General features: G+C 38.7%; 4 protein-coding genes across 4 annotated transcripts; 2 read left to right on the top strand and 2 right to left on the bottom strand.

The window, feature by feature from the left end:
• Nucleotides 1-1,507: 1,507 nt before the first annotated feature.
• Nucleotides 1,508-2,459, bottom strand: LOC139421246 (hemoglobin subunit alpha-4-like). Its single transcript, XM_071171945.1, has 3 exons — nucleotides 2,274-2,459; nucleotides 1,870-2,077; nucleotides 1,508-1,775 (listed from the first exon to the last, which is right to left on the bottom strand). The coding sequence occupies exons 1-3, from the start codon at nucleotides 2,366-2,368 to the stop codon at nucleotides 1,647-1,649; spliced, it is 432 nt and encodes a 143-aa protein (XP_071028046.1). The 5' UTR covers nucleotides 2,369-2,459; the 3' UTR covers nucleotides 1,508-1,646.
• Nucleotides 2,460-3,969: 1,510 nt separating this feature from the next.
• On the top strand, nucleotides 3,970-4,920 carry LOC139421244 (hemoglobin subunit beta-like). Its single transcript, XM_071171943.1, has 3 exons — nucleotides 3,970-4,136; nucleotides 4,312-4,534; nucleotides 4,674-4,920. Exons 1-3 carry the CDS (start codon nucleotides 4,045-4,047, stop codon nucleotides 4,803-4,805), a joined length of 447 nt encoding a protein of 148 aa, XP_071028044.1. The 5' UTR covers nucleotides 3,970-4,044; the 3' UTR covers nucleotides 4,806-4,920.
• A 2,628-nt stretch (nucleotides 4,921-7,548) lies between these two features.
• Nucleotides 7,549-8,412, bottom strand: LOC139421247 (hemoglobin subunit alpha). The gene is made up of 3 exons (XM_071171946.1): nucleotides 8,276-8,412; nucleotides 7,855-8,062; nucleotides 7,549-7,743 (listed from the first exon to the last, which is right to left on the bottom strand). Exons 1-3 carry the CDS (start codon nucleotides 8,368-8,370, stop codon nucleotides 7,615-7,617), a joined length of 432 nt encoding a protein of 143 aa, XP_071028047.1. The 5' UTR covers nucleotides 8,371-8,412; the 3' UTR covers nucleotides 7,549-7,614.
• Nucleotides 8,413-9,702: 1,290 nt separating this feature from the next.
• LOC139421245 (hemoglobin subunit beta-1-like) lies at nucleotides 9,703-10,622 on the top strand. The gene is made up of 3 exons (XM_071171944.1): nucleotides 9,703-9,845; nucleotides 10,072-10,294; nucleotides 10,427-10,622. Exons 1-3 carry the CDS (start codon nucleotides 9,754-9,756, stop codon nucleotides 10,553-10,555), a joined length of 444 nt encoding a protein of 147 aa, XP_071028045.1. The 5' UTR covers nucleotides 9,703-9,753; the 3' UTR covers nucleotides 10,556-10,622.
• The last annotated feature ends 5,365 nt before the right edge of the window (nucleotides 10,623-15,987 follow it).

Raw genomic sequence — 15,987 nt, 5'->3', positions numbered from 1 at the left:
CAGTTGAATAACCCCCTCGGGCAGATAACATCGGTAGTCCAGTTGTGAAGGCCCGGTGGGGCTCCGCACCGGCAGTAAAACGGGTCCGGATAGGTGATTGTAGCCCAGGAGTGGCCGATGGAACTCTTCAGCTAGTCGGAAGATGGTCCTAGCATGTGCTAGCTCCGGTTAATTGGTGCTTGCTCCGGGACTGACGTCAGCCCATAGTCACTTTTTCGGATTCTAGGTGAATAATACTTCAGAAAAAAAAACAGATCCGCAACACATTGGGTGAGGCGCGTTGCAGGAGAGTGTTTTGAAGTTGAGTTTTCAGAAAAAAATATATAAAAAAGATATGCGAAGAAAAATGTATTAAATATATATATGGGACAAGAGGAGGACAAACGACGTCTGACTGCTACGCCATCTTGGATTTAGGTATGTATATCTCCTACTTCTGTTCTCAAATGATTCAACACGATTCCACAATTTTTTCACGTGATTGTCATTAGACTTCTTCAGACAGGAGATGGCATCCTTCACTGTCAAAATCCATCCCTCTGCCCCTCTCTTGTATCGCATCAACTGTTTCCTTCAACTCTGTAGTTGTTGTTTTTATTGTCGAGAAATCTGATGCAACATCCAACAAAATCGTGTTCAATTTCCCATTTACTCAAATAGATCCTAAAGATTTACAGATTTCTCTGTATTTACGTGTTTATCCATGTCTTGGTTGTGATGTTCGGGAGGACTTGCTGTTTGTTTGCTAGCCGATGTGGCCTTCTGTGAATACCGCGTGTTAGCCTTGAATACGTTTTTTATCGTGTGTCGAAATTCCAATAACGCCACTTTAGCGATATGTTTCAAAATATAAATGATCTTTATATTAAACTGTACTTCAAGTCAATATATTAAGACAAAAATAAAACTGTATGACGTTGAGTTTCAATATTTACATGTTGGTAGGAGCTCTCTAAAATGCTGCCATCTTTTTCAGCAGTCCCACATGACTCCTCCAGTTTTTGTTTTTTAAATAAATTTGCAAACATTTATAAAAACAGTTTTGGATTTGTCATTATCGGGTATTGTGTGTAGATTTATGAGGTGGAAAACGATTTAGTAAATGTTAAAATAAATCTGTAACGTAACAAAATTAGGAAAAAGTAAATGGATCTGAATTATTTCCGAATGCTCTGTAAATCGCAAGACAATGTGAGCAGGGGCTTCATGCACCGCAAAATTCTGAGGGGACACAAAATGACTGAGGATGGCTGTGGGGTGGGCCCTAAATTTGAGACTTTTTTGACAAGCTTCATTCTCTGACTTGATTGATAGCCTGAAATGGCTTATTTGTAGATAGTTATGAGTTTGGGAACCCGTCTGAGCTAGCTAAAGCTAGGGGGAAAAAAATATTATTATAATTATTTCGTTTTTTAAGAGGACAAATATGAGGAGGTACGTGCCCTTCTGCCCCCTATGGATATTGAATGTGAATGTGAGACAACGAAAATGAAAAACAAACACAGTATGAGTTTCATTTAGGTTTATTGTCCGTGTGTCAATATCGGAAGGACATTACGTTTGAGAAACATGGATGAACGTCTAATTCTGATGTAAAACTGTGAGAGCTTGTAGCTCGGATGACAGTTTAGCAGCTGAACTCCAGTTTAGCGGTACTTCTCCGCAAGGGCCAGAGCCAGTTGTTGCAGAAACTTGTCCACGGACAAATGGATCTCGGGGGTGAATTCGGCGGGGAAGTAGGCGGCAACGACCACAATCAGGTTGTGAGCCAGGATCTGCAAAGCAAAATGGAAATATATTATTTCACCTTCACACAAGTAAAAATTCAGATTTTTGTAAGTGCTTTTTGTTAGTGTATTTGTCTCTTACCTTGAAGTTGGTGGGGTCCACCCTCAGCTTGGTGGCGTGCAGTTCACTGAGTTTGGACAAGAAACCAAAGAGATCGTCCAAGTTACCAACACATTCATCGATTTGATTCATGATGGTGATGCCGTGCTTCTTCACTGGAGCGGAACCGGGGGCCACGGAAGCCCAGTGGGAGAAGTAGGCCTTGGTCTGGGGGTAGACGACAAGCATCCTGTAGTGGACATTAGAAATTAGGTGAGACAAAATTCATTTAAAATAATAATTCACACGGTCAGTATCGCGTCCATATTTTTGCTGAGATAGGCTACGCATTCATAGCTTCCATTATAATTGACTGAGGAGTTATGTGTTAATAATTTGAATACATGTTATAGTTTTTAATTTATCATACGTCGTTATGTAATTACCTGGATAGAGCCTGTTCTCCAATCTCATCGGATTTAGGGAGGATCTTGCCCCAGATGGCCTTCACGTTGGCTTTGTCCTTAGCTGAGAGACTCATAGCTGTCTTGTCCGTTTATCCACTTATTAAATAACGGGGCTGAGAAAAGACGCTTGTGAGCGTAGACTTCTCAGAGGCTGTTTTTATTGAGGCATGAGAGAAGGCACACCCCGATATAATCTCGGCTCCTCCTCTGATTGGGCATCTTTCCAATACATGATTAATGTTTTTTATATGTTATGGATCTGAGCTAATTCGTATAATGCCCGAAATATGACATTTGCCCAAAATCGATTTTGTTTGTAAAAATGCTGTCATAACATTGTATGTATTTATTTCATATAGATTGAATAACAAAGTGTTTTTGAAACACTTAATACCTCAATATTTTCTTTACGGTTGGGGTTTAATCGTACGGTCTAATCTTTCCTACACTCACATGTGATTCTGTACAAATGGCAGTGTTGGGGAGTAGTGGACTGCATGTAATTCAACTAGTAATTTAACTACATTTTGCAGTAGCTCGGTGGTAGTTGAACTACATTGAAATCTAGTTAGGGTTTTCAGTAGTTAACTCATTTTCCCCCCATGTATCAGCTAACTACTGGAACTACCTACTACTGCTAGCTTGGTAAACTATATTTTCAGAGTAGCTTCCCCAACACTGACAAATATTTGCAACGTGATTGGATTGGCAACTAGCAACCAAATCAAGACGTGTTGGCTTAGATCCAATTTGGCCTATGTAGTCAATATTGACAGTTAACACATAAATACCGAGACAAATTATATACCTGATAATCGGAAAGGTTTTGTTTCGATTAAAAAGCGTACCATAGGCCTATCACTAAACATTGTAACAATATATAGTCTACGAGCATTGTATTTCAGTGGAGCTAAACAAAAAGCTGTGGTTTCATTGAAGTAAATAGGTTAATATCCGCATTGAATAGTGTCCAGTTAGAACCCATCATGTAATTCCCCTGACGAAGGCAGATAAAAAATACTTTTCACCAACTGACATTTAGATGAATCATTCAAAAAGACCAGAAATATGGAACTATCAAATGGGTGGGTCCGTCTGAATATGAAGATAAAACATATTTCGAGTCATGCTCTTTCTTTCATAGTTTACTCCCAATCTAGGCTTTTCTTTTTTTAAATGAGATCCCAAATAAACACTTGCATCAATAATTAGCATTTTATAAAGATAATATTGCAATTCAATGTGAATATTACAACGATACATTATAATAGAATTTAGGGCCAAATAAGGTTCTACCCTGAGATAATTGGCATTAAAGTTCCGAACCTTCATTCGTTTGAATAGTGTCAGATATTATTTTGAACTTAACAATATGAATTGGGGTATTAAGTACTATTTGCAGTTTATAGAGAACATTGAACAGAACAAGGCTATGTCAATTACTAAATGTTGACAAAAATGCCGATGAAGGCTAATCATGGCTTGATAATTCCATCCGTAGTAATTTGAATTTGGCAACGCCTAAATGACCAAGCATTATCATTACAAGTGGGATGAAGTTGGCACAATGCCGATATGTGGCACACTCGAGGACCTTGCCCCCTAAGACATTCATCCAATCATTTTCTGTGTTCTGTTCAGGGCGGAGATTCTGAACATCAATAAATTGGACGTTCCATGAGGTAAAAACCTCAGGGATCCCTTGTAACATTTTGCAAGTACCAACGGAAATCAACAAACAAACGTCAACATGGTCGACTGGACAGATGCTGAGCGCAGTGCCATCGTAGGCCTGTGGGGAAAGATCAGCGTGGATGAGATCGGACCCCAGGCCCTGGCCAGGTACATTCTTATAATATTTATGTAGATATCATTAAATAATAACACGATAATAGGCTACCTAGGCTAATTAGCACCAATTGCGTAGTAAGACATCCCGGTGTTCACCTTTGGTGCGATACAGACCATATTAATTGTGAAGTACAATTTAATGGCAGCCTGTTTAATTTATTTTTAGACTTTTGATCGTGTCTCCATGGACTCAGAGGCACTTTAGCACCTTCGGCAACCTATCCACACCCGCTGCCATCATGGGTAACCCCGCCGTGGCCAAGCACGGAAAGACCGTGATGCACGGACTGGACAGAGCGGTGCAGAACCTGGATGACATCAAGAACACCTATACTGCACTGAGTGTGATGCACTCCGAGAAACTGCACGTGGATCCCGACAACTTCAGGGTGAGTATTACACTTTAGCAAACTGAAACAAAATACAAAAATAAATAGTCGTATGAATTAAATAGCGTTATGAGCCGATGTAAAGCTTATTTCAATATTACATTCTCTATCTGGTTCCTTTACGGTCCCCTCTCCACAGCTCCTCGCCGACTGCATCACCGTGTGCGTGGCCGCCAAGCTCGGTCCCGCCGTTTTCAATGCTGATACTCAGGAAGCCTTCCAGAAGTTCCTGGCTGTCGTTGTGTCCGCTCTTGGCAGACAGTACCACTAGAGCATCACTCGACAGCATCAATATGGAAGAGAGATGACACTCCAAACCAGTCTGTTAGGCTGGAACCTGTGCCATAGCTACACGCATTGAAAATAATAAAATACATGTAAAAGCATTTATCTTTTTGAAGTGTTGTTTTTCGATGGAAAATGCTCCCCTGCAATTTTCCTGATGGCAATTGGATTCTACTTAGGCCCTCAATGGAATCAAATAAGCTGTGTACATCGCCTAGCCTACACATCTTCAAGCTTGAAAATAAATGATTTCCTAAAACGGTTAACACTCTTAACCACTTGTCTACCTGCCTACCATCACATAATGTTTTCTAATTGTAATATGATAGCTACAGTATATTTAAATTGTATTTTCTTTGTTTTAGATATTTAAATATGTATGTCCTTAGAATGACTGAAATCCACGGTCAACAAATGCTTTTACTATTTTTGGACCTAAAAACCCATTTAAGTCAATATAAGTCAACATACCCCAATCATGTGAAATTATTTTCAACACATTAATTGAGTAGCCTAACACAATCCATTTAAAATATGATTTTGGAGCCTTGCCCTCACCATCACCGGATTTATCCACAGCAATGTGACAGATCGCGACGTCTTGCAAATCGAGGGCAACTAATGCAGAGCTATAATCAAACAAATCCGATAAAATACAAAATAGTGCTGTAAGAATGTTTGCGCCTTTGCGAGTGGCGCAGCGGTCTAAGGCACAGCGCAGTGCTAGAGGCGTCACTACAGATCCGGATTCACATGGCTCTCGAACTTTGCCTCGCCCGAGTACGTATTGGATTTGCAGCTATGGGGCAAGACTGCAACTACAAATTGGATATAACGGAATTGGAGGGTAAAAAAATTAATATAAGCCTATATATATTATTTATTGCATCAATTCACTGTCCATCAACTCCTGGCTGAACACTATGTCACAGCCACTAACAACTAACAACCCATATGCCTGAAATCCTTACATCATAAAGCAACATGATACAGTAGTCTCGTCGCTGTAGCACATTCAGAGATCGATTGATAGACAGTAATCTAAAATAATTCATATATTTCAAACGAAAACCACTTTCTGTTTGTCATAGATGGACCAGATTAAAATGAGATGAAAGGTGAATTCCTAATTAGTTCAGGAAGAGTTCTGTGAGACATTCACAGCAATGGGGGAAGACATTTGGATCAAGAGAGACCTTTAGAGAATATGCACATTTTGTCTAACACTGTATATACAAATATGTATTTTACAGTTATAAGGAAGGTGAAATCTCATAGTTAGTAATTTTATAATTTGATTATACTATATTTAGAAAGCATATAAGTAATTTGAAGTCTTACTCATACAGTTTTGTTGAATAGGAAATACATCGTATAAATATTTCCTATTTTCGTAATTGTACTGTGATTGTACTGTCAGCCATGTATAACTATTTTTCCAGAAAGGTGAGATTTTAACATTTCTTGGAGTACGCAGCATTACTATTGTTTATCGCATGATAAATCATACATTTTGGGGATTGTGTAGATTACATTTTAGATTACATTTAGTTACATTTAAGAGTTTTTAAAATGTTTGCATTTGAAACATTATTCTAGAATATTCAGATTATGTATTACATATTATAATAAGGTGGTTTTTATCCCACCTTTACATAGGCTTTTAGGGAACTCATACACTCTCTAAACCTCATTGAAGAAACAAAAAAGTGAATGTTCAACCTTAACATGTGATAACTATACAACATAACAGATGAACAAGAATGACATTAACTCCCATGGTGGCTAAACATAATTATCTGAAAGCCACACCCCTAAACTACGTCTCCAATCTTCTGATCTGACCCACTGGGTAATTTAAGCAATAAGGCCCGAGGGCTAAGGGCTGTTCTTATGCAATGCGGAGTGCCTGGGTACAGCCCTTAGCCGTGGTATATTGGCCATATACCACAAACCCCGAGGTGCCTTATTGCTATTATAAACTGGTTACAAACGTAATTAGAGCAGTAAAAATACATGTTTTGTCATACACGTGGTATAGGGTCTGACATACCACGGCTTTCAGCCAATCAGCATTCAGGGCTTAAACCATCAATTTTAGAAATCTAAGTAACCCAGCACCAATAACCCAGCATCAACAACCCAACACTGCTCTTTTTAAAGAAAACAACCTAACTAAGTCACCAAACGCCAGCAGCCCAGCAGTTGGGCCAACCAAACAAAACGTAATTTTGTAGAGTGCACAGGATTTACAGAATGAGCGTAAATAAGGTGTTCGCTTTCAAAGTCGAGTCCACTTCCCAGTTTTGGACCAAATTCACTGCATTGAAAATACTAAATATCATTCTCTGAAGTATCTTGTTACAAATTACACGTTGATTTTACCCCATTACAAGTAAAATACTCAAAAGAATCCTAATTTAATATTTCAAATTCATGTGAAATAAATATTATCCATCTCGAGGTTTTCATTGTGCCTATGCTGTCTCTAGTAGTATCCCATTCAGCAACTACTCCACATTCATCAAAATAAATGTTACAGGTAGCGCATGGTTACTGAGGTAGCGCATGGTGGGCCTAAAGCACTATTTTTTAAATAATGTCTTCATTCCTTTGTCATTCCATTTTTTTAACGTGTGAATCTACAGTTTTTAGCCTGTTGTATTGCTAACATTGAAATATGACCTTGATGGTGAAATGTGGTGGAATAAGGACACAAACACAGAAAATAACGTAATTCATTGCCCATTTATTTTATTGTGATAACAACAGAGCAGGAACTGCAGCACTCCAATCTATCTGTATTTGTCAGCCAGGGCAGCGGACAAGGCTGCAAGGAATTTATCCACAGCAATGTGCACTTCGGGAGTGAAATCCGCAGGGAAGTGAATAGCCAGGGTCACAAGGATGTTGTGGGATAGAATCTGAAAAGTATATTTTAAAAGTTAATATTGACGAATTAATCCAGCAACATACTTAGAGTTGAAGTTGAGAGTGATATATATATAAAGATAATAAGTTATCTGGGAGCCAACCTTGAAATTGCCAGGGTCAACGCGCAGTTTGAAGGCGTGCAAATCGCTGAGAGCACTCAGTCCTCCGACGAGGTCGTCGATCACTCCGACAGCATTACCAATTGCACCCATGATGATGCCTCCATGCTTCTTGACTGGCCCAGAGCCTGGGCTCAAGTCAGCCCAGTGGGAGAAGTAGGTCTTAGTCTGGGGGTAGGCGGTCAGCATCCTGTAAAAATGAGTTTGTATACCATTTTAGGCGTATTCAGATTCCTTAACTTTTAAGCATTATGCGTGTCTTACTCCTCTCGTCTTCTGTCTACAATGTAATCAAAGTAGTTTACTTATTGTATGTTAAAATGCTTGGTCAGGGCAGGCAATATGCCGCTGTCATCAGTTTAAACACAACCAGTCTCATAATAATTTCATGAAGAAGGCTTACCTTCCCAAAGCTTCAGCACCGACGACATCTGCCTTTCCACTAATCTTGCCCCAGAAGGCCTTGACTACAGATTTGTCCTTTGCTGTCAGACTCATTTTGCTCCTTTCTGATTGACCCGTATTAAATATACAAGAATTTAACCTGACAAGATGACTGCCTATACAACTAGGCCCCTTTATATTACAGTAGCGCGGGAGACACGCCCAGCTACTAACTCGGGTACACTCCCCCTACACCGCAACCATCTTGGTCAAAATCCAAGAGTAAGAAACGTTATCTTGGCTTTTATCAAATGTTATGTCAGAGGGCTATGTTTGTAATAATATACATCATTAACTTTTTTCTGAAACATTTTTGCCTACGTTTTCGTCTTCTGGCTGTTCTGTGAAACAATGTATGGAAATAAATTGTACCAGAGCTGTCAACTATTTTACAATTTGTTTGATTGATAAATATAATAATAATAATACATAATAATAATAATAATTTATTTCGTTGCATAAAACGAAATATTTCTGTATATCATATATTTCCAATAGGCTAATTCTAAAGCTGCTTTTGCCAAAATAGAACAATTAGTTAACTAGTTAATTAGCAATTTAAAATTACGATGCACCTAATAAATTAAATTGTACAAATCAAATCCACCTTCAAAGACCTGCATTCAATTGGAGAATATTTATTCAAGGTGACATATTTGACATGTGTTCAATTAAAGTTCGATATGATCCCCAATTAAAAGGTTAATTGGACTTCGAATAATGATCGGAAAAAATGTCAGAAGTCATGCGAGGATATGGGTACACACCTATCTGCAAATAATACAGGACATTCCTGCTTATCATATTTATTGTCTTGAAATTAATCACTTAAAATGGGCGGGACGGTCTGAATCCCCGGATAAAAAAGGAAGGCATAATATTGTCGTAGATAAGAAACTGCCAAATTGTAGGCCGGAATTAGCTTGAATTATCAAATTATCACAACTCGTAAAAAAATGTAATTAAAGTGATTGCATCCCTTTAGAAACGTTTATTTGAATAGCCTTATACACTGCAATGAAAACATTTTGAATAGTTTTGCCATAATCTTGCATCAGTTGGATCAACAAAACTGTTTAGCTAGGGATCATACGAATTTTGAAACGTTGGTAATCTAGATAAAACTGTATAGGCCTAATTACTTATGATTTCAGATTTTAGGATCTAACGTAAATAATTGATTCTGCAACAACTAATAAATTAGCATTTACTGTTGTTTTTAACAGATAAAATATTGGATTTTGAAACTGAATTCTCAATAACATCAAGTTCGAGAGCTGAAGCGCTCACTTGGCCAATACTGATCTTTGCCTAAGCCAATCACATCTCCTGTGGGCGGAGAGCACTCATAAATATAAGTTGCAGGCAAAGTGTCTCCTTACACAAGACATTAATTGTTCAATCTTGTTGCAAAACCGGAAAACAAACACTGACAACATGGTTGACTGGACAGACACAGAGAAGAGCACCATCAGTGCTGTCTGGGGCAAAGTAGATATCAATGAGGTCGGACCACTGGCGCTGGGAAGGTAGGTTATGGCTTCAGCCTCATTGAAATATATCATCTAATATAGTTTATAGTGGAGATCATGAGTAATTATAACACTATTATACGTGTCCTGTTATCTTATCATTACTATTAATATTGAGTTGATATTGTTAAATTTGAATGGAGCATGTTAGAGTATTAATTAGGCATATAATTGAAATACATTTGAAAATAATTAATATATTTCGGTGTTCTTGCAATGACAGAGTCCTGATCGTCTACCCCTGGACTCAGCGTTATTTCGGCTCTTTCGGAGATGTATCAACTCCCGCAGCAATCATGGGCAACCCCAAAGTTGCTGCTCACGGCAAGGTCGTGTGTGGAGCTCTGGATAAAGCTGTGAAGAACATGGGCAACATCTTGGCCACATACAAGTCACTGAGCGAGACCCACGCTAACAGACTCTTCGTCGACCCTGAAAATTTCAGGGTATGCCTTCTGTCTTGAGAAATATGTTTTAGGCTACACGTATAACATTCAGAACAACACGTCTAATTCCAAAGGTAAAACAAAAAACGACGATCTAATGTAACATCTACCTCCTTTGTCTTTTGTCCACAGGTGTTGGCTGACGTCCTCACAATTGTCGTTGCCGCCAAGTTCGGAGCCTCTTTCACTCCTGAAATCCAGGCAACCTGGCAGAAGTTCATGAAAGTGGTTGTCGCAGCCATGGGCAGTCGGTACTTCTAAATGCACCCCAGACAAATGAATAAGTTCTGACATCCCTGCCTGAGTGAAAATAAAGTCATCGAAACAAGCTGTCTTATTCGTATTAGTATAAACAACATTATGGTTAGGATTGGGCATTTCTGGGGAAAGTTTCACCACAATATCCATAATATCAATATTTAGGCAATATAGAGATGGGCATTGACCGATGGGAAACGGATGGTTTAGGGTCATGGACTATTGTGTGAATGAAGTGCGGCTACACTGTAAACCCTTATTAGTTATCATTACTCAAAAGATTTGTGGAAACCCGCTGCACTATGATTCTAGAGTACAGTTACTTACAACGTTAGAGCTGGCTTTACTCAAACTTAAAGTGTCACATGATCTCAAATGGGCAACAATTTAAAGTTGATTAAACACAAAACGTTTTAGTAAGTAGCAAGAAAGCTGAAAAGCTGGTTGCTAGGTGGTATAGGAGCTACAGTTTACAGTATGCTCTTTTTCAGGTGAAGTCATACGAGACATGGTCAATTCCTGTTTAAAAAAACAGCTTTGCTTTAAAACTTACTCCATATGCACTAGTGGATTTCTGAAATTATTTGTAGTCAGGTGCAAGCTATCTGGATGTAACTTTACCTAAGGAGGCAAGGTGGAGTTATACCCAGAATGCTTATAGCTGTCAAAATAATATGTCCATATGGGCTTCACTAGTGCACATGGAGTCAGGTTTAAGGGACATTTTGGCATATATTTTGTAACAATATGTGCAATGTATGTTTTGATTCATCTAAACAGTTTGAGCGAGGTTGTATTTGAGCTAAAGTTAATATTGTGCTTTGTGTAAAGACTAAGATATATCATTAATATTGCTTTGTTGTTAAGGGGCACACAGACCACCAGAGAATTCTTTCCAAACTGTACAAGATGTGAGGTCAAAGTGCTAATCCCAATCTATCACCTAAACGTAATGCAATTGTGAAGATCTGAAATGATTTGTAGTCAGGTGCACGCTATCTGGATGTAACTTTACCTAATGAGGCAAGGTGGCGTTTTCCCAGAATTCTTACAGATTACAAAATAATGCTAAAGGAGTAGGGTTTAAGGGGCAATTTAAGATTGAAGTTTGAAGAAAACATTCATTCAAAACAAAGGTGAAGTTTGAAGTTGAACACTGTTGTTTTTTTTGTGCATATTCCCTTGTATATAAATAATAATTTTTAGTAAATTATCCCAAGTATGTTGAGTATATTGAGGTAAATATTTGCATCAGCTTTTTAAGTATAGTTGTGAGTATATTTGAGTAGTAGGAACCCAATTTAAATGCATTTTACTAACCTGAGTAGCATAAGTAACTGAGCAAGCATTTGTAGATTAAACATAGAATATCAATTATGATACTGAATAAATTCAGCAAATTAAACGTACAATATTGGTTCTGTAACTGATTACATTAAGTATATCAAACTTAACATTAGTTCTAGGACTTGAAGGACTTGAGCAGGTCAAACAAACAAAAAACATTCTGAACCTGATAAAATTAAGTTGAATGAAAGGAATTGTTGAGATCCCGTTAGTTGTTTGCACTTAATATATTTGAGTTTGTAATGCACTAAAAGTGAAGTGTATATTATACTTAAAAGGCTGATGCAAATAGCTACCTACATTTTTTTTAAGTAAACAGGGCACAATATTTGTTAGTGTGTGTAACTTGATATTTTTTGTTAAGTAACTCAAATAATTTGTGGAAACCAGCTGCACATCAACATTTTAAGTCAAAAACTACTCTTAAAATCCAAGTTCTTTCTTTCAGTCAACTAGTCTAAAGCAAGTTAGCTTTAGAACAGTTTTTTCTTAAAAAATAAAAATACATTTTCTTTAAAACACTGCGTCTTTCAGAAACACATCTCTAATTACACGAATGCACCAAACATGATTAATCTATTTTAGCATCCATCAATAGATGAATGCCATTTCTGTACAGCATGACTCATTTGAACAGAACTTTAAAAAACTCCGATAACAAACCTCAAACTTTCAATCAATTCAATACTGTGTAACACTGCAACATTCCCCATCAACAACTTAACTATTAAAACATAAGCACAGTATAATGACCCTTCTCCAATTAACACTTTCAACTGATGTGGTAGCTTCCATTCAATTTCAAATTTAAAATAAAATGAGGTAGTGATGTGCGACATCCATTTCACATTCTAACAACTTCACTACATTCAACTGTTTAAAATGAAGATTAATCTTGACAATTTACATATCTTCCTCCACGACAATTTTCAATCCATTATGTTTACAAAACAAAGTAATACTTGCAGATTATAAAATGTCCTTATACACGCAATGTTTCGGTTCTAAACCTCCATTCCTGACTAAGGTGTCACGCCAAATCATTAAACTGACATATAAACGTCCTAAATGCAAGTAGACAGTGTGTGCGAACGTTGTTTCCCCAACCTTCTTATATGTACCGGTCCACAACACTACACAGGTATGCAAACGACCTCTCCTTTCAACTCCATGAAGATTCCCCATCCATTTTTATCCTCTGGGACCTCGGCCATTTTTCATATGATGACGTCAGCAATGTGAGATTTGTGTCCATTGCTTCTAAAGCGTCATATATACAAGGATTTGTAAGGTAACTTCCCAATGACCATGTTCAGGATTCCCAAACAGAAACACTTTCAATTAAACTCTACACCAACTGAAGTCAAGTTACTCTTGTATCTCTGTATCTCTGTGACCGGTTTGACTAAAGGCACAGATAAAATCAAATGCAGGCAGACATTTTAGTTGGCATTTGCCTACAAAACATTTCGTCTTCTTCAGTTGTTTTTTTATTTTTATCCCTAAATCTCTTTTCCTTATAGGATAACGTAACTATTTACAATTGTTTAGCGCCATAAATGTTTTTGGTATTGATATTTTACAGTTGATTTTTCAAAGCAAGAACCTTTGGGTTCATTCTGTCTCCATCCAAGTTTAACAACACCTTTTGTATAAACCCAAACGTGTTCTTTGTGCAATTCGGGTATCCATGTTGGAGTGAGTACATTAGCCCGTACAAACATACAAGTGCATTAGGCCAGCACCGGAAATCCTTCGTAACCACGTTCTCCTCAAGGACCACGTAGACTCTTCCTGGATGAAATGGCACAGCAGCTACATCTCCATCGTCATCAATGACAGATGATGGCTGCTGTTCTCGATGGCTGCAGGGTATTGGGATGTTCCCTCCTGAGAAAGAACATGCAAATGTAATTATCATGTCACAATAAACTCTTATGAAGACACACAACTCCCCCCCCTCCTTTATTTTGGATCAAATAATATTTTAACCTCACACACAAACACAACCCACCGTGCAAGTTATGAACAGTTATGAACATACTCTTGGAGTATTGCTGGAAGACATCTGAGGACAACAGTTCGATCGGTGTTCAGATTGTGTGGTTGCTCCAGAGAAACATTACAAACAAACTATATATCTGTGTAAGGGCATCACTGATCTTAAAATGTATCATTTCAATCCAATCATTTGCTTTACATTTTGCTTACTGATTTAATTTGTATACCTGGCTGTACATATTCAGAATGGCAGCTATCTTCTGTCCATTTCTTCCAGTCTTTCCCTGCTTCTCTGGATAGGGCTAGCAAGCGTTCTGTGTGTTGATCAACATGGAATAAAACGAATCCCGGAGTTTCTAGTTTGTGATGAGATGGTACTCTGCACACACATAAAATAAAGTACAAAGGCAATTGAAAACTGCTTTACTCGCCCTAACGTTAGCTAGGCTAGCTAATTGTTGAGGCGTGCTGCCAACCAGTTAAAACATCAACAAATAAATACGCAGATGGATTTGAACATGAAATGATCGACGTTAACATTACACGTGCATTGATCCGTCAGAGTTGGCTACCAGTTAGTCATGCTTGCTAAATAAAGCTAGCCACATAGTTTTCACAATATTCCGTAATTAGCATTATAAGAATCATATAATATATTACGCATAGTTTTCTTTAAAATATATATATATATTTACCATTCGGATAATTTTGTATTTAGCTAGGCTAGGTCATGAAAATCAGCAGCATTTCTCCTTAAATTAATTGGCAAACATGAACTGCTGAAAAGTTAACCGACTTCATCTAATGTTAACGTTACTTACGCTACGTAGTAGTAGGCTCCGGAAATTTTCTCCCTAACTATAATAATGAGACTACATTAGATTTCCGTGCTCACAATTGGCTCCCTAATTCATTTGTATTTTATTTTTAATTAACAAATATCAACAAACAAAAGAGGAATAGTCACATGCAAACAAGCATACATACAGGCCTCTCTCATCTTTTTAAGTGGGAGAACTTGCACAATTGGTGGCTGACTAAATACTTTTTTGCCCCACTGTATATGGCAGGGTCTACAGACAATCACGGACTACAAAGGGAAAACCAGCCATGTTGCGGACAACGACGTCCTGCTTCTGGACAAGGTAAACATCTTCTTTGTCCGCTTTGAGGATAACACAGTGCCACCGACACAGACCACTACCAAGGACTGTGGGCTCTCCTTCTCCGTGGCCAACGTGAGTAAGACATTTAAGCGCGTTAACCCTCGCAAGGCTGCCGGGCCAGATGACGTCCCTAGACATGTCCTCAGAGCATGCGCAGACCAGCTGGATTGAGTGTTTAGGGACATATTCAATCTCTCCCTATCCCAGTCTGCTGTCCTCACTTGCTTCAATATGTCCACCATTGTTCCTGTACCCAAGAAAGCAAAGGTAACTGAACTAAATGACTATCGCCGCTTCGCACTCACATGAAGTGCTTTGAGAGATTAGATAAGGATCATATGACCTCTACCTTACCTGACACCCTAGATCCACTTCAATTTGCTTACCGGCCCAAAAGATCCACAGACGATGCAATCGCCATCGCACTGCACACTGCCACTGCCCTATCCCATCTGGACAAGAGGAATGCCTACGTCAGAATGCCTACGTCAGTTCATTGACTATAGCTCAACACCATAGTACCCTCCAAGCTCATCATTAAGCTCAGGGCCCTGGGTCTGAACCCTGCCCTGTGCAACTGGGTGCTGGGCTTCCTGATGGGTCGCCTCCAGGTGGTGAAGGTAGGAAACAACACCTCCACTTTGATGATCCTCAACACAGGGGCACCACAAGGGTGCGTGCTCAGACCCCTCCTGTACTCCCCGTTCACTCATGACTGCGTGGCCATACATGCCTCCAACTCAATCATCAAGTTTGCAGATGACACAACAAATCACCAACAATGACGAAAGGGAGGAGGTGAGGGCCCTAGCACCGTGGTGCCAGGAAAATAACCTCAATGTCAACAAAGCGAAGGAGCTGATTGTGGACTTCAGGAAACAGCAGAGGAAGCACGCCCCTATCCACATCGATGGGACTGCA

Source organism: Oncorhynchus clarkii, chromosome 12 (assembly GCF_045791955.1).
Source record: "Oncorhynchus clarkii lewisi isolate Uvic-CL-2024 chromosome 12, UVic_Ocla_1.0, whole genome shotgun sequence".
Taxonomy (NCBI): Eukaryota; Metazoa; Chordata; class Actinopteri; order Salmoniformes; family Salmonidae; genus Oncorhynchus; species Oncorhynchus clarkii.
This window is presented reverse-complemented; position numbering and strand designations above follow the sequence as displayed.

Coding starts and splice junctions, on each gene's coding strand:
- LOC139421246 (XM_071171945.1), bottom strand. CDS start 2,368: ATGAGTCTCTCAGCTAAGGACAAAGCCAACGTGAAGGCCATCTGGGGC. Junction 2,078..2,273: donor GGAGAACAGGCTCTATCCAG/GTAATTACATAA, acceptor TGTCCACTACAG/GATGCTTGTCGTCTACCCCC. Junction 1,776..1,869: donor TGGACCCCACCAACTTCAAG/GTAAGAGACAAA, acceptor TTTGCTTTGCAG/ATCCTGGCTCACAACCTGAT.
- LOC139421244 (XM_071171943.1), top strand. CDS start 4,045: ATGGTCGACTGGACAGATGCTGAGCGCAGTGCCATCGTAGGCCTGTGG. Junction 4,137..4,311: donor GGACCCCAGGCCCTGGCCAG/GTACATTCTTAT, acceptor ATTTATTTTTAG/ACTTTTGATCGTGTCTCCAT. Junction 4,535..4,673: donor TGGATCCCGACAACTTCAGG/GTGAGTATTACA, acceptor CCCTCTCCACAG/CTCCTCGCCGACTGCATCAC.
- LOC139421247 (XM_071171946.1), bottom strand. CDS start 8,370: ATGAGTCTGACAGCAAAGGACAAATCTGTAGTCAAGGCCTTCTGGGGC. Junction 8,063..8,275: donor GGTGCTGAAGCTTTGGGAAG/GTAAGCCTTCTT, acceptor TCATTTTTACAG/GATGCTGACCGCCTACCCCC. Junction 7,744..7,854: donor TTGACCCTGGCAATTTCAAG/GTTGGCTCCCAG, acceptor TATACTTTTCAG/ATTCTATCCCACAACATCCT.
- LOC139421245 (XM_071171944.1), top strand. CDS start 9,754: ATGGTTGACTGGACAGACACAGAGAAGAGCACCATCAGTGCTGTCTGG. Junction 9,846..10,071: donor GGACCACTGGCGCTGGGAAG/GTAGGTTATGGC, acceptor TTGCAATGACAG/AGTCCTGATCGTCTACCCCT. Junction 10,295..10,426: donor TCGACCCTGAAAATTTCAGG/GTATGCCTTCTG, acceptor TTTTGTCCACAG/GTGTTGGCTGACGTCCTCAC.